Source organism: Pantherophis guttatus, chromosome 1 (assembly GCF_059756535.1).
Source record: "Pantherophis guttatus breed Tessera chromosome 1, ASM5975653v1, whole genome shotgun sequence".
NCBI classification, from domain to species: Eukaryota; Metazoa; Chordata; class Lepidosauria; order Squamata; family Colubridae; genus Pantherophis; species Pantherophis guttatus.
Window position 1 is genome coordinate 170043877 of NC_142063.1, and position 19211 is coordinate 170063087.

Genomic DNA, 19211 nt, shown 5'->3' on the forward strand with positions numbered 1-19211 from the left:
ATAATTCTTTTAAATTTTTAAATTTTGTATTGGATGTTTTTTACTTGGCTGTGCACCGCCCTGAGTCCACTAGGAGAAGGGCGGTATACAAATTTAAATAAAATAAATAAATAAATAAATATGTGCAAAATAATTTTACGTATACTAACTGCATTTAAGTTCAACAGAAACTAGCTTCTTGTGTTTTCACAAATCAGACATTCTAGACCCAGAAACTGAGTGAATATTTACTTGCTTCCTCCCATTTCCTATTTAAAGGCATGCTAACACAAAAGCTTCTTTAATTCTTGTGTTATATTTAACAAATACAGAACTTCAGGCATGGCAATAATATCAGGACCAAAATGTCCAAATAGGTGTTTATATAACTTAAAGCTCAGACAGCCAGTAAGCATTTTGAGATAATCAAATTCAGTTTACAGTTCTACAGAAGTTTCAGAAAGTTTAAAGAGCTAGGCTGGTTCCACCCCCTTTCTGATTTACCATCAGGAATAGATGTTTGGATCTAAAGGGTTTCAGAGCAAATATAGGCCTACATTCCAGGTATGTCTGCTAGGCCTTCTCTCCTTAAAGGAGCTACACATTTTTCTTCTGTTCCCCAGAAAATATGCATTTGAGTTAGGAGGCGCTGACAGGAGAGGAGAGGCAGCTTCTGTAAACAGAGTTTATTTTTGCTGAATCCCAATTCCTCTATCAGCCCATGCCAGTTCTTCCCATTTGGAGAATCACCAGAATATGATGATTCACTTTTTAGGGTACCGCAAGGCAAAAATGGAATGGGTAAAAATCTATTTATGTATTTATTTTTGTATTAAATTTATTTGTCATCCACCTTACTATGTGGCTACTCTGGGCGGCTTACAACAATAGAATAAAAATTATAAACATGTAAATATAACAATAAAACATAATGAAAGTTCAGCAATATGAATTAAAAGATGGAGCCAGAAGCATGGGGTGAGATGGGGGTCTGCTATTTATCTTATAGCCACCTCCAGTGTGGTATTTCCATATTGGGTTGCAAGGGCAACTGGCAGAGCCAGGTGTTTCAGGCTCGTATAAAAAGACAGGAGGCTAGCTGCTTTTTGGCTCGATAAAAGCAGCCCATTAAAACAATGGGACTTTCCTCTGGGAACTCTTCAGTTTGACAATCCAGAGTGATTGATTTGAAAATTAAGGTAGAACATGACTTTGTGTAACAACTGAGAACATAACTAGGCTATTTCACAGAATATAATTTGTTGGTTGCAGTGGCAAAAGTTAGATAATAACAACGTTGGATTTAGCTCTGTTGTTCCGCTGCCTTTCCATCAGTAATTAAAATTCACAAAAGTTGCTTATTTTGTGCCACCTGTTTCTCTATAACTTAGTTTGCTAGAGAAGATGCTGGAGTGGGCAGTCACTGACACAAGAGAAGCCAAATCCCTCCCAGTGCATGCTGAAAATGCTTTCCGGCTCTTGTTCATTGTTCAGGATTTCCTGCAAGCAGAAGGTCTCGTGAATTCAAGACTCTGGACAGAAAAGGTCAGTATGAAACTATATAGGAAAAGCTTTGGAAAGATGCCAATTATCAGGTGCCATTGCTTAGTACATTTTCATCCTCTTTGAAAATAGAAGAAATTGATTTGAAAAGCTAAGTTTAAATCTACGTGGATTTGCCCTCAAGTATTATTGGAGTATTTGGCAAATTTTCTAAGAATAATTTTTCCAAATTTAATTTTTAAGTGTAAGTTTTAAAAACTCTAGGATTAGTCAAGAAATACATTTTACGATTTAATCAAAGATTCTGCGAGGAAGAAATTATACACTGATAACAAATGTTGCTGTTTGGCAATTTCTCTTCTCTGCTTGACATTTACCTTCCAGTTACAAAGCTTCTGTGAAATGAACAGTTGAATTGCTTCACCCATATACTTTTCCCAGTTTTTCCTTCTCCCTCCTTTTAGGTGACAGGGTTGTTCATAAGTAGACCTGACTATACCAATTATGATCTGTGTCTGCAAGTCAGTCTTGATTTGTTGTGATTATCCAGACAAATACATGCCACTTTCTTGGCAACATTTTTGGAAGTGATTTTACTGTTGCCTCCTTCTTAGGGGTAAGGGAGAACAATTGACCGCAAAGTTACCCAATGATTTTCCATTATGGATAGCGATCTCAGGCCACCTCAGTCCCTGCCCAACAATACTGTACTCACTGCTTTATCACATTGGCTTCAGACACGACACCATGTGACTCTTCACCTTCGAAAGTTTATCCAGGTGTGGAAAAAAAATAAGGATCACTTTTCTCTAGCAAGGGTTTAACATAAAAAAATATTTGCCAACTCTTCTAAGCATCAACAAATGATAGTAAAATCTATCAAAATACTCCCATTGCCAAATAATCAAACTCAGGTCATTCTAATTCTATAGTAGTTTTCCTCAATCATCAGGTAGTTTTAATTGTGAGAGAATAGAAAATTTTTAAAATAACATAATTGAACATTATACCTTCTTGTGTCATGGGCCTTGCATACAATGTTCCTCACTTTACATTCTGAACTTTTTTGTCTTAATTCTGGATTTAATTCTGCATAGCTTTTGGAAGAACTGGTGACGCTCATGGATACTTTGTCAATCTGGTACTCTTCTGGCCCAGAAAACATGAAGCTCTATCAAGTACAGATCCAGCTGCTTCTTGGATTCATTGGACAAGATAATTTACAGGTGTGTTACATTATTTGATTTGATTTGATTTGATTTATTTGATTTATATGCCGCCCTTCTCTGGAGACTCAGGGTGGCTTACAATGCGTTAAGCAATACCTTCATACTTTTGTATATTTATACAAAGTCAGCTTATTGCCCCCACAATCCGGGTCCTCATTTTACCTACCTTAGAAAGGATGGAAGGCTGAGTCAACCTTGAGCCTTGGAGAGATTTGAACTTGCAGTAATTGCAGGCAGCTGATGTTAATAACTTTAGTCTGCTGCGCCACCAGGGCTCTTGACATTGAAGGTTTCTGTGCACAAATATGGTAAAGTTTGATTTTCTTTTGCAAAGAAATACTTTCTGGCAAATTTGGGGCTTGAACATCCTTACTTTACTTCCCCCCCCCCTTAATACACAAATAAAAGAGAACTTTAGTATCTGGATGGATTTAAAGTATAACTGAGCAATATATAAATGTATGAGAATGTCTAAATACAATCTAGGAAAAAAATACCAGCTTTTGCTTTCTCTGATTAGAACATGTCATTGTACACACCATGGTCCCCTTCTTTTGTTTAGGCCACTGATTTATTTCAAATGATAAATGTCCTTAATATTAATTCTAACTACCCAGGGAGAAATTGTGAATCCAAGCTTCATTATAGTATTTTCTTCATAGTAAATCATAGTTTATAATTAGTTTAGAATGTCTTTTTTTAGCCTAACTTCCTCATAGAGACTTTGAAAGGATTCAGGAAGAAGCTGTATATATTTCCGAGACTTTTCAGAAGAAGGCTTGAATATAAATATAAATAAACAATCAATTCATTGTATGTTGAGAATATGCTAAAAATCAATATATAATTTGGATGCACTAATAAATGCTTTTGATATGTCTTAATTTTATTGAGTTGTGCTTTCATGGTTATCATAACAACAATTAATAAGACCTGAGCCAACCGAAAGTCAGGAATATTTGGGAACCCAGTGTGTAGTGCCTTGAGTTATAAAGAGGAAAGGCAAATGTAAGTTTGCCATATTAATGGAATAATATGCTTCCTGCTCTACTTAATTTATTTTGGGACAATGATATCAAATGAGAAACAGCAAACTGCAAAACAAAGCATCAACTTGAAATACTACCTGAAGTTTCAGCATTCAGTAATGCTCTTGGAAAGACTTCAACACAGTGACTAGTATGTCTTCTAGTAAATGAGTGTTTTGTGATTGGCTACGGCTATCATCAAAAGCATTTCATGATAGTTCCTGTAGTATGCTCTCAAAATTTCAAATGTGTCCCAGGACCCCAAAGTGTATGGGATTTGAAGAGATGCAAGTGGAGAATTGAAATACCTTTTGGGAAAAATGTATAACTTAAATTATCTGTATTGGTTGAGTATTATTTTTCTTTCCATTTGCCCCTGCTCCAGGTTTGTGCAATGGCTGCAGCCAAGCTCAACACCCTCCTTCAGACCAAAGTACTTGACAACCAAGCGGAATCCTGTTACCTGCTGGGAAAACTGGAAGGCATCCTGAGCAGATCAATCCAAGAAAAGACTGAAACTTACTCCTTCTTGATCCCTCTAGTTCGAACTCTTATTTCCAAAATATATGACCTTCTGTTCATGAACTTGCACTTGCCTTGCTTGCCTTCTACTAATGGAAGCCCTTCCTTTTTTGAGGACTTCCAGGACTATTGTAGAACTGATGAATGGAAAGCTTACATCGCTAAATATGTAAGTTGTGATTTCTTAAAATGCTTTTTCTCTCCAAAAAGGAGAGTGTGTGTTAATCTTCTTATCCTTCATGAACTAGATTATCCCTAATATGAAGCAGTACGAGCTCAGCATTTTCAGTGATGGCCATGAACATATGGCACTATATTGGAAGGATTGCTTTGAGGCACTAATGGTCAACATCCATAAACGGGAACGAGAGAGAGGAGAAAGCAAGCTCAAATTTCAGGTAAAATCTGAGTGACTTTCTCAGGAGTTTGCCTGAGCAAGAAAATCATGTGAGGATTAACATGACCACAATTGAGCCTAAAATATATGTTACTAAGTGATACATTTTTAAATTGAGTTTTGCCCCATTTTACGACTTTCTTGCTACATTTGTTAAGTGAAACATTGTAGTTGTTAAATTAATAACACGGTTGTTAAGTGAATCTGGCTTCCCCATTGTCATTGCTTGTTAAAAGGTCACAATATGATCACATGACCTCAGGACACTGCAACCATCATATATATATATATATATATATATATATATATTTGTTTTCTCAGGTTTTCGCGGGTGTTTGTATGTAGGTCTTTGGTTATTCGGGTCTTCTCCCACGTAAAATTGGAAGTGTCTTGGCGACGTTTCGACGAAGTCTCATTCGTCATCTTCAGGCTGGTGTTCTCGGCTTCGTGCTTCCAGGAGCAATGTGAGATCGCAGCTGTCTCTTCCTTTTAACTGCTAGTGGGGGTGTGAGCTGATTGGGTGGGAACTTGGCTGTGTTCTGATTGGGTAGAGGTGTGTTCTGATTGGTTAGGGGCTTGGCTGTGCTCTGATTGGCTGGGGGTGTGTTCTGTTTGGGTGGGGGCTTGGTTGTGCTCAGCTTAGTCTGAGTTGCAGGGGGATTTGAGCTGGTGAGCTGCGTTGTTGTTGTTTGGCTTCGTGTTTGTGGCCGTGCGAGCTCTTCATGGTGGGTGTCAGTCTGCTTCATGTATGGATTGGAGGGGTTTAAAGTGGCTAATGATGCAGCTGCTGTCTGGCTTCTGGTCCTTGGTCGTGGCTCATTATCAGTGTGGGTTTGAGTCTGCTTTCTGCGTGGATGTGTGATGGTGACATCAGGTGTGGCACTCGTGAGTGTGGGTCTGGTGTCATTCGTCGTGTTAGGGACTCGTTTGTCAATAAGGGCGGGTTTCCAAATGGCTGGTAGGCGGGAGGTATCGTCTCGTTTGTTCATGCTGTGTGGGCGTTTTTCTATCTCGATGGCTTCTCTGATTATTCTGTTGTTAAAGTGTTCAGTTTTGGCGATAGTTCTGGTCTTTTTAAAGTCAATATCATGTCCTGTGGCTTTAAGGTGTTGGACCAGGGAAGAAGTTGGTTCTTCTTTTCTGACTGAGTTCTTGTGTTCTTCTATGCGTGCACTTATTCGTTTGTTGGTTTGTCCGATGTATGTGGTGGGGCAGGCGGTGCATGGGATTTCATATACTCCTTGATTTTCTAACTCAATTTTGTCTTTGGGGTTCCTTAGGATGGTGGATATTTTTCGGTTTGTGCAGAATGCTGTCTTGATGTTATGTTTGTGGAGGATTTTGCTTATTCTGTCTGTGGTGCCTTTTATGTATGGGAGGAGGGCCTTGCCGTTTTCTTGTTCTCTGTCTTGGATTTTAGTGGGGGTTTCTTTTTGGATTAGGTTGGTGATCTTATTTCTTTGGAATCCATTGGATGTGAGTACGTTAGTGAGGGTGTGTAGTTCGGTTTTTAGGTGTTGTTCGTCAGCTAAGCGTTTTGTTCTGGAAATGAGTGTCTTGGCTACAGAGTTGATCTGGGCAGGGTGGTGGTGTGAGAGTGCGTGCAGATAGCGGTTTGTGTGTGTTTTCTTCTGGTATATAGTGTGTCCTAGGGAGCCATTGGATTTTTATTGACAAATGAGTCCCTAACACGACGAATGATACCAGACCCACACTCACGAGTGCCACACCTGATGTCACCATCACACATCCACGCAGAAAGCAGACTCAAACCCACACTGATAATGAGCCACGACCAAGGACCAGAAGCCAGACAGCAGCTGCATCATTAGCCACTTTAAACCCCTCCAATCCATACATGAAGCAGACTGACACCCACCATGTAGAGCTCGCACGGCCACAAACACGAAGCCAAACAACAACAACGCAGCTCACCAGCTCAAATCCCCCTGCAACTCAGACTAAGCTGAGCACAACCAAGCCCCCACCCAAACAGAACACACCCCCAGCCAATCAGAGCACAGCCAAGCCCCTAACCAATCAGAATACACCTCCACCCAATCAGAACACAGCCAAGTTCCCACCCAATCAGCTCATACCCCCACTAGCAGTTAAAAGGAAGAGACAGCTGCGATCTCACATTGCTCCTGGAAGCACGAAGCCGAGAACACCAGCCTGAAGATGACGAATGAGACTTCGTCGAAACGTCGCCAAGACACTTCCAATTTTACGTGGGAGAAGACCCGAATAACCAAAGACCTACATACAAACACCCGCGAAAACCTGAGAAAACAAATATATATATATATGGAGCAGTTGTCAAGCATCTGAATGTAAATCACATGACCATGGGGATGTAACAGTCAGAAGTGAAAAAATGGTCATAAGTATTTTTTTTGTGCCATTGTAACTTCAAATAGTCACTAAATGAACTGTTGTAAGTCGAGGACTACCTGTATTTTGAGACTGGATTCTGTAGGACATGGTGTCAACCATTTCTCTTTTATCAATATTGTATCTTTGACAGTGAAGAGAAGGAAATCTAACATTAATTCTCCTTTGGCTGATGTTGGAATCAATTTTTCATATAAAGGTTTGCCTGGGGTACATTTTTTTTTTTTTTTTTGGACTGGTAAGCAGTGATGCACAAAGTTAATATTTTTTATCTGGCTAATGATTCAAAAAAAAACATCAATCACACTTAAGCTCTCATGCAACAGGTTTTTCAAGTCCTTTATTCTAGCCTTCCTAAGCACTTCTTTAAGATTTATTATGTTTCTGTCCCTAGGAATTTTTTGTAGAGCCATTTAACCGGAGGGCACGGCAGGAGAACATGCGTTACAATGGAATGCTAAAACAGTTAAATAATCAGCACACAACAACTCTGAGACAGTGGAGAGCTGCCAAACTTTACCTTACCTGTGAACAAGGCCCCTGGGCTGAACGGTATGGGAAATCAGCATGTTTTCTTTCTCCTTGAAGCATATTTTACCTTTTCTGGAGCAAGGCATGTGGCTGAAGAATAAAAAGAAAGAAAATCCTGGAAATTTTTGTGGCACATTTTGGGATCTGATGGTAGCATGGTTAGTTTTCCAGGGTGGGCAGAAGTTGGAGTGTTTGTTGACTTGCAATAATTTGGCAATAGTTCATTCCCTGATATTCACCCAAAGTATAAGCAAAATAACTCTCCTCTTCCTGCTTAAATGATATTGCTTGTGGTAGCATACAGTAAATTCTCAACTTCTGATACCTGGAACAAATTCCTGGGCTCAAGTTATAATTTATATATTATAACTTGCCTTTTAATTTATTCATGTCTCCCTCTCTCTCTTTCTCCAGTTGATTAAACTTAAACTAAGGGAAAAAAGCAGGTCCTGCCAACTGGAATTCTGCTCACTTTTGCTTTGAGATATCATGGTCAGTCCATTAGATTTCGTGACTCCCGTTGAAGCCTTGATTTCACACACAATAAAAATGTCTAACACCCCCTCCTCTTTTTGGGGGAGGTTTGGTATTGCTTTAAACTGTTGGCAGAGATAATTCAAATTCCCTATATGTTTTTATTATAACAAAGAGATCCAGTTCAGCTTCATTTTCTATAAGAAGGAATCAGGTTATTTCCCCCAACTAGATGGATCTTCATGCTTCCCCTGGAACAGTATGGAGAAAAAAATTGTGAAAAAGAAAATCTAATTGCTGCATTTTTTTTTAAAAAAATCTTGTATTCACGTCTTCTCGTTCTTTTCAGTACAAACAGTAACATCACATGTCTAATCTTGTTCAATTTCTTTTGGTATATTCCTTTCATCAGGAAGCCGAATCTCACTCACTGGAAACTTTCAAATGTGGAAAATTATTCACGAATGAGGCTAAAATTAATGCAAAATTACAATTTCAACTCTCACCAGGATGCCAGTGCCCTGAGGGATAATCTAGGTGAGGCGAATTGGCTGTGATACTTGTTAGCTATTGATTTAGCTCTTTAAAATATTCAATCCTGATTTCTCACTGAACTTTTTAATTTCTTTCGTGTATAGAAAATTCTATTTTCTGTTCGTGTTAAAAGTGTTCCTTTTCTGAGCAAATCTCTTTTTGCTTATACGCTAAAATTACAATATAATATAAATAGAATCATGTGATTTATATGAATTTTTCTATTGTATTGGTAGCCCAGTAGACAAACAGAAACCAATAGGTTTTTATAGGATTTGAAGGAAATAGTTCAAGCCAGTGTGAAATAACGCAGAATGATTTTATTGAATGAAATCGAAGTAAATTAGAATTAATTAAGAGAGTTAACATAGAAGAGTATGCTAATCTACATCCTTTCAATATGTTAGGAACCTCAATCCTCAAGAATGGCAGTGGTTGGACCCCAAAGCCAGTAATTATCGGTGTCTTCCCAGAACTTTGGGTCTAACAACAACATTCTTAAAAGAGAGGGGTTATCTGGTAGCTTTTGCCAATCTCTAGCAGGCAGCACCTGCAAATATTAAGTGACCCTTCTTTTGTGTGAAGATTGTTCTTAGGTAGTTATTGTTATTGTTCTCCCTCCTCTTAGAGGATGTTAGATTAGGGAGCCCATGTTGTCTCTTATCTTAATGGCTATGAGTAAGAATGCAGATGAGCAAGCATTGACAATACAATATTGTAGTCTACAAAGCTCTGCTAAGTAACTTCTCTTAAAGACATATATGTGGAGGAATACAAAAAGCGCTTCAGCTAGTTCAATAATCCTTTCTGCATGTGCAGAGAGAACATTGCATTGATGCCAATGTTATAGAATAACAGAATTGGAAGAGATCTTGGAGGTCTTCTATCCAACCCCCTACTCAAGCAGGAGTCCCTATACCATTTCAGACAAATGGTTGTCCAGTCTCTTCTTAAAATCCTCCAATGTTGGAGCACCCACAATTTCTGGAGGCAAGTTGTTCCATTGATTAATTGTTCTAATTGTCAGGAAATTTCTCCTTAGTTCTATGAGTTTTTCATGTTTATTTTACTCATTTATTCATTTAATTCAATGTTCTTCATGTTTATTTTATTCATTGAGATAGATGCTCTATTAGAGTGTAAAATTAAGTTGATTTATTTAATTGAATATTCTCAATTCATCTTTCAAGGAGTATTACAGATGCCACCATCAAGGGAAGCTTTGCTTCTGGAGGCAGTGAAGCAAGTAAAAGTCAGTGATATGGAAGATGATATACTTGAACTGCCAGATGAAGATCCAACATCCAGTACAAATATGTATGTAGAACGAGTATGTGAATTCAGAATCAGATTCCAAAGAGTATGGCTGCAACATATTGTGGGCATGCTCATCAGGATTTTCTTTTTAACATGTCTCCACATTCAAATTCAGACATGAATATGCATGAAATGGAAATATCTTTCTTTTTAAACTTGGAATGAAACAGTCCACCTAATTTGATGGTTAGAATGTTCAAAGTTAGCTGCATTCTGATAGATCAAAATTTGTTTCAATCCAAAAAAATATTTCAAAATATTTAAAAACTACTAATAAGAAAACAGATTGTTAATGAAACAAATACTTTTAATGCTTCATATCATGATTTTTAAAAATAATAGTTTAAAAAATTAAATATAATATCCTTTGTCATTTTTTTACATTGGCCATAGATAGTAAATATAGACTAATACCACATCTCTTCTGCTAAGCAAGTTCAAACACAACATTTATTTATTTATTTACTTACTTACAACTGCCTATCCTTTTACTTTATTCTTATATGCAGATACTTTATTTCAAGAACCACTTGCTCAAACTATATTTTCTTCTAATTAGATAAAAGATCTAAATAAAATATATTTTAGGAATTACGTTTAGCATCTCTTGTGTGATAAATAAGTTCTCACTGTTCATAACTTAGAAACGAGAAATTTGTTACAGGATCAAACTTTCACGATTTTCTCTTCTTAAGAAGTGTTTTCTCTCTCTTGTCATTTGTTTAAGGTATAGATCAAAAACATTGCAAATCCTACTTGAGACTAATCAGGCTTCTTATTAATTAGTACTTAGTGGTGGATCATTTACTGTATATAAGATATCTTTAAGAGGTTCAAATACTGATTATTGTATAAGAAATGCTGATGCTTTTTTTGGGTAATTTTTGTATTATCCAGCTAATCAAGCCTATCATTTGATATTTCTGCTTCAGGGATGAAAAGGAAGAGCAGGGTCAAAAAGAAAAACTTGTGCTCTCAGAAGACTGTGAACTTATTACAATAATGAATATAATATCTGGCAGGCTGGAGGTCACTACACAACACATTTACTTCTATGATGGCAGCATTGAAAAAGAAGAAGGTAAGACCTTTGGACTTCTGTTGCACCATTCTGTGTTGTATATTATTATTATTATTATTATTATTATTATTATTATTATTATTATTATTATTATTATTTATTTATTTATTTATTTATTTATTTATTTATTTATTTATTTATTTATTTATTTATTTATTTATTTATTTATTAAATTTGTATACCGCCCTACTCCCGAAGGACTCAGGGCAGTGAACAGCCAAAAGATAAAATACATATAATACAAATGTTAAAAAACCATTAAAATACAATTAAATAATTTGGCCCAGAAAAACAAAATTTAAAACACCCCAAATTTATAAGACAAATTTAAAATTTAAAAAATTTAAAAACAGTTTAAAAAGAGGTTAGGCCAGGCCGGCCTGCTGAAATAGGAATGTTTTGAGGGCACGGCAGAAAGCGCTCTTGTCTGTAATCCTCCATATCTCCGGGGGGAGCTTGTTCCAGATGGCAGGTGCTCCCACAGAGAAGGCTGTTCCGCTGAGGGCCGCCAGTCGACACTGTTTGACCGACGGCACCCTAAGAAGCCCCTCTCAATGGGAGCGTACTGGTCGGTGAGAGGCTACTGGTGGCAGAAGGCGGTCTCGTAAATACCCTGGTCCTAGGCCATGGAGCACTCTAAAGGTGGTAACCAAAACCTTGAAGCGCACCCGGAAGACCACTGGGAGCCAGTGCAGCTCGCGCAGGAGGGGGGGTCACATGGGAGCGCCACGTTGCTCCCATAACCAGCCGCGCGGCCGCATTCTGGACCAGCTGGAGCCTCCGGGTGCTCCTCAAGGGGAGCCCCATGTAGAGAGCATTTCAGTAGTCCAGGCGGGAAGTGACGAGGGCATGAGTGATTGTATTTAACGAGTCCTGATTCAGAAAGGGACGCAACTGGCAAATCAGGCGAACCTGATAAAATGCCCTCCTGGCCACAGCTGTCAAATGCCCTTCTAAAGACAGCTGTGAGTCCAGGAGGACACCCAAGTTGCGACCCTCTCAGTGGGGGCCAACGACTTGCCCCCAATTTTCAGTGATGGCACCAAGTGACTATATCGGGATGTCGGAAACCACAGCCACTCGGTCTTGGATGGGTTGAGCCTGAGTCTGTTTCTCCCCATCCAGATCCGTACAGCCTCCAGGCACCGGGATATCACTTCAAGGGCATCATTGGGGTGGTGCGGGGTGGAGATGTACAGCTGAGTGTCATCAGCGTACTGATGGTACTTCACCCCAAAACCACGGATGATCTCACCCAGCGGCTTCACATAAATGTTGAACAGAAGGGGCGAGAGGACCGACCCTTGTGGCACCCCACATACAAGGGGCCTCGGGGTCGACCTCTGCCCCCCTGCCAACACAGACTGTGACCGGTCGGAGAGAAAGGAGGAGAACCACCGCAACACGGTGCCCCCCACCCCTAACTCTTCCAGCCGGTGCAGCATGATACCATGGCTGATGGTATCAAAAGCCGCTGAGAGGTCTAATAGGACCAGGACAGAGGAACAACCCCTGTTCCAAGCCCTCCAGAGATCATCAACCAATGCGACCAATGCCGTTTCCGTGCTGTACCCAGGCCTGAAGCCCGACTGGAACGGATCCAGATAAGCCGATTCATCCAGGTACTGAGGGAGCTGTCGTGCTACCACACTCTCAACAACCTTCGCAACAAAGCGAAGGTTGGAGACTGGACGATAATTAGCCAACACTAATTATAGGTAATAGGTAATCCTTGAGTTATAACTATTCATTTAGTGACATTCAAAGTTACAATGGCACTGAAAAAGTGCAGTTTTTCACAGTTACAACTATTACAGAATCCCCATCTCCATGGAATCAAAATTCAGGTGCTTGGCAACTGACTCATATTTATGACCGTGGCAGTGTCCCAGGGTCACGTGATCCCCTTTTGTGACCTTCTGACAAACAAAGTCAAAGTCAACAAACAAACAAACAGACAAAGTCAATGGGGAAGCCAGATTCACTTAACAACCATGTTACTAATAACAACTGCAGTAATTCACCTAACGTGTGGCAAGAAAGGTCATAAAATGGGCCAAAATTCACTTAACAAATGTTTCACTTAGCAACAAAAAGTTTGGGCACAATTGTGTTCACAAGTCAAGGACTACCTGTAGTTACTTGGCTACATATCCTCCTTCACACTGGAATGAATTTCTGGAAGAAAGATTTCAATTGCTTGATAATCTAGAATCTCCATTTGCATTGCAGTGGAGAAAAATATTGCTGATTGCCCAACTTTCCTCTGGTTCTGGGGATCCTAAATCTTGTTTGGTTGATGATTTGAGGGATCTGACATTTCTCAAAATGGCTGCCATGGTAAACGTCCATTTATAAGAAGGCAGTTTGAAAGTGCTCCCCACCCTTTTTCCAGCCTCTCACAATGCAGTCTCATACTTCAGCTTGCCTTTATCTGCTTTATGGGTGTATAAGTTCTTTGGAGGGGACTGGGGGGAGGTTATTGGGGCAAATTTATTTTTCGTTTGTTCTTTTTTGTATAACAGATTACAGCTATTTTAGAACTTATACTACAGTTCTTGTTTATTTCATATCTTGTTTCATAACTGAATTGTTGATAAATGTTACTATTGACTTTCAGTGACAGGGAACTACTGTATAAAAGGGTAGTTTGAAATGAAATGATCCTGACGCCTCTGGTTGCTTAGTCTTGCTACTATTTTTAGCAAGATTTCTATTTTGGCTGATTCCAATTGGCATTTTTTACTTTTCCAATCATATTACCAGACCTTCTTGACTTTCATAATTATCATATACCTACTTTTTGAATATAGTTAAGAATAAACTGAAATTCTTCTTCTATATCCAGGTATAGGTTTTGATTTTAAATGGCCTCTTTCTCAAATTCGAGAGATTCATTTACGCCGTTATAATCTGAGGAGGTCGGCTTTGGAGATCTTCTTTATTGACCAGACTAATTATTTCCTTAACTTTAAAAAGGAGGTATGTAATTTTAGACGTTTCTTGTGCAGAATACCTTGAGAGAAATCCCTAAAACGTCATTTTCATTACTGGGTGACTTTGGCCAGTGATCTCTTGTGAACAGATGAATGGGTTCAATTCAATAATATTCCTGACTGTGCTAAAAATGAACCCAGCTTGGATGGTGAAGTAATTGAGTACTTTTGTTTCATATTAGGATTTTAGGTGCATATTTAACTTATTTTTGTGATCAGCTGACATATTTAATAATGAAAGCCAAAATATCTAGTTCAAATACCATGTTTTATGCAGGTATGCTTAAAAGAAAACCAACATTGGTTTTAACATCTTCCTTTAGCATATACCCTTCTTCAACGCTTAGTGTAGCGGACCATCGTTGCTGGAGATGATAAATGTTGAGGCAAAATTCCTTTAAATAATGTGGTAGCATTTATTGAAATGCATGAGAATTTATTACAGTAAAATGATAAATTGAATTGCATGGATTAGCCCCACAATCAGGTTGCCAAAACAGCAAGCCCAAATGTGAAAATAGGGAAATTCTGATGATGTTATTCAATAAATTAACCTATGTATTTCTTCATTGTAGACAAGAAACAGAGTATATAGTCGAATTCTGTCTCTGTGTTCTCAAAATATTAGTGGAACCAGATCTCCCCAAGAATTATTCAAAACTTCTGGATTGACTCAGGTAGGATAATAAGCTGAATGGTGGGAACATTAAAAATAATTCATGTCTCTTTTTGCTTGGAATAATAGCTCCCTCAGCTGGTGTCAGAGCTAATTTTAAAAATACAGATAAATGTAATATTTAAACGATAACTTCTATTTCTGCTTCTATTCTCTATTAAAAACAATTTGTCACTTGAAGAGTACAATAAACTTTAACTTGTGATGTATATAGGACAAAACTAATATTAGCTTTATTTTACACAACCTCATCCTAAATGGAGCATTCTGCTGCAAGTCCTATTTGTTGGATTATATAGGAAAGCAACAATAATATGATTAAAAAATAATAATTTTCATGGTTATATGGTTCTAGTTCTATATGGGTTGTAGGAGTAGGGTGGCATAAAAATCTGAATAAACATGAATGCTGCTTTAAATTTACCGTTTTGTTTGCTTGAATTATACTAAAATACATCACTAACTCTTTTTACACAACATTAGCTTCAACATTGGGTTTTCTTTATTTAGAAATGGGTGAACAGGGAAATATCCAATTTTGATTACCTCATTCAGTTAAATACTATGGCAGGACGAACCTACAATGATCTTGCACAATATCCTGTTGTAAGTATTATTTATGTCCTTTGTTTCTAACTAGACATAATATTATATTTTATCAAAAAACAAATGTGAGATTTGAAGAATGTTCTCCTTTTTGTTCCAGTTTCCATGGATTCTGCAGGATTATACTTCAGAAGAATTGGATTTGAATAATCCTGCAGTGTTTCGGGATTTGTCTAAACCTATTGGTGTAGCGAATGAAAAGAATGTGAGAGCTGTAAAGGAAAGGTATTTCTTTTGAAATAATCATTTAATTGATATCCTTATAATGGATCTGCTTCTTCTTAATGTTTGCGCTTGTTCTACTCTTCCGTCTAGTAAGTGGAATTTATTATTCAGATGGTAGTGAAGAATTGAAGAAAGCTGTTTAAGTATTCATTGATAGGCAGATTTAGGATAAGAGCATTTTAAATTGTCACAGCCCTTTCAGATGTGTAAAACTGAGGCATAGTTATTGGATGTGGAGGGAAATAAGCAGTAATAAAACTATGACAAAAAAGGAAGTTGATAGCTATATTGCTATAATAATGGTTGTTTATCATTGAGAATATGGGGTTGCATGTCGCCTTAGAAAAGCCCAGTTGAGGAAGCATTGTGAAGTTGGTGTATATGAATGCTTAAAAAAAATTGAATTGAAAGAAATTCTTTTGATGATATGCAGAATCTTTGTACTCTTTATTAGTATAGAAAATGTAAAATTGTTGTATAAAATATTTTCAGTGCAAAAATTCTATTTTTTCCATCACTTATTGTTTTCCTTGCTTTTCAACAACTCACCCATATGGTGCTTATTCGCTATATAGTCATACTGATTTATACTGATTTACTTTAGTGTTTCAAGCCCAGCCTAGTTAAAAAAAGAAAAACTTGATTGATCAGCTCCCAGATTCTTCTTGTCTATTATGAATGAAGAACTCTGAGTGTTCTTCATTCTCAGATGGTAAATGATACTAATATAACTTCTCAGAGTAAATAAAACAATAAATACCAAAATATTCACAGTTATTTTTCTGTTTTGCTTTTTAAGATATGATAACTTTGAAGACCCCCTTGGAATTATTGACAAGTTTCACTATGGGACTCACTACTCCAATGCAGCTGGGGTCATGCATTACCTTATTCGGGTTGAACCTTTTACCACTTTGCATATCCAGCTTCAGAGTGGGAGGTATGATATTAAGCGATGTACCAATTTCTGTTGTTGGCTTAATGGCTGAATTGCAGCATGTATTATTTTCCTTGAAAGTGAACAAGGTATCATTTCTTCACATACTTAGGGTAGAGATGGTTATTTCTCAGAAAAGAAGCCCACTTGCATGTAATTCAGAGGAGCCGCAAACACAATAGATCTTTTGAGTAAAGGAAGCAAAAAAAAAAAGGCTTCTTTCCAATAAAACAAAAATATTATTTATTTGTTTATAAAATTTATTGGTCGCTCATCTTACCACAGGATAATTCTGTGTGGCTTACAATATTAAAAAGTGTAATTATAAGATGTTTAACTTCTGATACTTTGCCATGTAATCTTAGCATCTTGGAGATATCCAAATTTCCCACCAAGTTTTGTAATGGCCACGCATAGACTTCCTCCATGCAATTTGTTGCTGTCCAGAGCTTCATTTATATGCTAATAGCTAAATAGAGTTCTTGAATGAACAAGTTTTGTGTTCTAGTTCAAATGTGATGCAGGAATGTGTGCAAATGATGTGTAGCTCCAGATATGCATTGTTATCCCAATAAGTAGGTATATTACTTTTTTAAAAATTGCATTCATATTTGATTTGATAGGAAGAGCACTGAGCTAAAGTTAAGTGCAATTCCATTATTTAAATGGAATTTTAGTGGAAATACTGATGTGTAATTTGGGGAGTTTGCCTGTGTATTTTCTCTCTGCAGATTTGACTGCGCGGATCGACAGTTCCATTCCATTCATGCTACTTGGCAAGCTCTCATGGATAATCCAAATGATGTGAATGAGCTAATCCCAGAATTTTTCTACTTGCCAGAGTTCTTAGAGAATCAAAATCGTAAGAAGTTAAATCAATAATAAACTGCACAGAACAATGGAATCGCTTTTGAGGTTTAAGTAACACTGTCAGGTGCAAATAATCAGGACCATTCATGTGGATTGCAGCATAAATGATTTATTGAAGCTTATATACAAGAATCTAGTTAACTAACACCAGCACTAAACTGGCACTAGATAAGAGTCAACAGAATTCAGGAGGGGGTGGGGGCTAGACGTAGTTCTCTTGTGGCAACGCAAAGACTCTAAACTGATGCTGCATTTTACTCTGCTCTCTCTCTACACCCTCACCCCGCCCACCCCCAGTTTTGCCTGCTCTTCTCCTGCAACACATTGGCTAATGTTCTGATCCTGTGATTACAGAATGAATAGAAAATCTGATTTATCATACAAAAATTCCTAAATTACACTTTTGCCATATTATTACAAATACTGTTATTCTATTACATAATTTGGTTCTATTTAAAATAAATATGTGAGACATTGATTTTCCTGATTAACTGCTTTTCTTCTGTCATCTTTTCCTTCAGTGGTATCTGGCTTAGAAAACAATAACTTCTGATATTTTCTGAAACATTTTATCATCTTAATTGCACCTGAAACCCTTTTGTCTTATCTGCAGATTTCAATTTTGGTCAACTCCAGATTTCAAAAGAAGAGGTAAATGATGTTGTCCTACCAAAATGGGCACATTCTCCAGAAGACTTCATTTTCAAACATAGGAAAGCATTGGTGAGTTATAATCCCTCTGGAGAGATAATGTAAGATTTTAAAATGTGTGTTTAGCACAAAGGACCATCAGAGTACATGTCTAAGTTGACAGGAAATGAAAGGAAGGTGTGCTGAATATGTTTCTGCCTTTAGTAATTTGTAAAAATAATAAATGCGGGATACAAATAAATAAGTTTTAAAAATTTTAAAAGTATGGCATTCACTAATATTCATAATCATGTAAAATGATTTTCAGTGGCCTTTCTCTCTTCATTCTTCTTGATACAATATGATATACTATATTAATCAACCATATCAAACATAAATATCAACCACAGTAAAATACAATAAAATGAGATATGATACAGCGAAGTGAGATAAAACAGAATAAAATATAGGAGGCATGATAAATTGGAGATAAATAAGTTAGATAAAATAATAGAAGGTAAAATAGAAAAAGAAGAGAATTAATTGTATCAAATGACTGTGTCAGATATATAAAACTGACACAAAAATGCAAATAAATAAGAAGAAAACATAACTTCATACTATATCATCACCCCTATAGTTAATTCCAATTTAATCAAGGTATCCTTTCCTCTTTGAGGTGACCTTTGAAATGAGGACTGCAGTCTTATTGATGATTTGTAGGTTTGTTCCCTGCAATAAGTTAGAGTGTTTCTCTTGGGTGCTTGAATATTTTTTAGTTTTTAAATAAGGCTAAATAAGTGGCTGTTTCTGGAGGGTACAATTTGCAGTTGACAAGAATGTTTTCAGTGTCTTTAATGGCTGGTGCTCCACAAATCCAAAATCTTTCTTCAATTGGGATCCCATGAAACCTCCGATGTCTTATCATGGAGTCCAAATGTTCAAATCAAGCTCTAGAAAAAACTCTTCTGAGATGTTAAGGCAGCATGTAATATATTTGTCAGGTATTTTTCTAACTGGGTGGCTGATTTGTGTTGAGCCAGCCGCTTCAGACATTTGACACATTTAAGTGCTGCAATATCATCTTAAGTAGCCACATTAATAACTCTTTGTTTGAAAGCCTTTAGAGCTGATTGGACTGAGAATGGATAGAGAATCCATATTGAGAGATGACATTTGAAAGTTAGGTGGCCCAAGCACAATGTTGCTTATTGTGTAATTGCTCTTCAAAGCACAGCTACCCATCTGGGTCCATGGATAGCACCTTCAGCTAGTAATTAAA

At 37.3% G+C, this 19211-nt stretch overlaps 1 protein-coding gene across 3 annotated transcripts in view; it reads left to right on the top strand.

Moving 5' to 3' along the window:
* NBEAL1 (neurobeachin like 1) overlaps positions 1 to 19211 on the top strand; it is a 116208-nt gene that overhangs the window by 77061 nt on the left and 19936 nt on the right. For all 3 annotated transcript variants that reach the window (XM_087885143.1, XM_087885142.1, XM_087885140.1), the window contains 15 exons: positions 1371 to 1524; positions 2580 to 2708; positions 4125 to 4430; positions 4510 to 4659; positions 7447 to 7604; positions 8470 to 8594; positions 9782 to 9908; positions 10841 to 10989; positions 13838 to 13971; positions 14561 to 14662; positions 15172 to 15267; positions 15368 to 15492; positions 16292 to 16432; positions 17161 to 17291; positions 17913 to 18022. In XM_087885143.1, the coding sequence (XP_087741269.1) occupies positions 1371 to 1524; positions 2580 to 2708; positions 4125 to 4430; positions 4510 to 4659; positions 7447 to 7604; positions 8470 to 8594; positions 9782 to 9908; positions 10841 to 10989; positions 13838 to 13971; positions 14561 to 14662; positions 15172 to 15267; positions 15368 to 15492; positions 16292 to 16432; positions 17161 to 17291; positions 17913 to 18022 (2137 nt within the window). The remainder of the gene's footprint in view (positions 1 to 1370; positions 1525 to 2579; positions 2709 to 4124; positions 4431 to 4509; positions 4660 to 7446; positions 7605 to 8469; positions 8595 to 9781; positions 9909 to 10840; positions 10990 to 13837; positions 13972 to 14560; positions 14663 to 15171; positions 15268 to 15367; positions 15493 to 16291; positions 16433 to 17160; positions 17292 to 17912; positions 18023 to 19211) is intronic.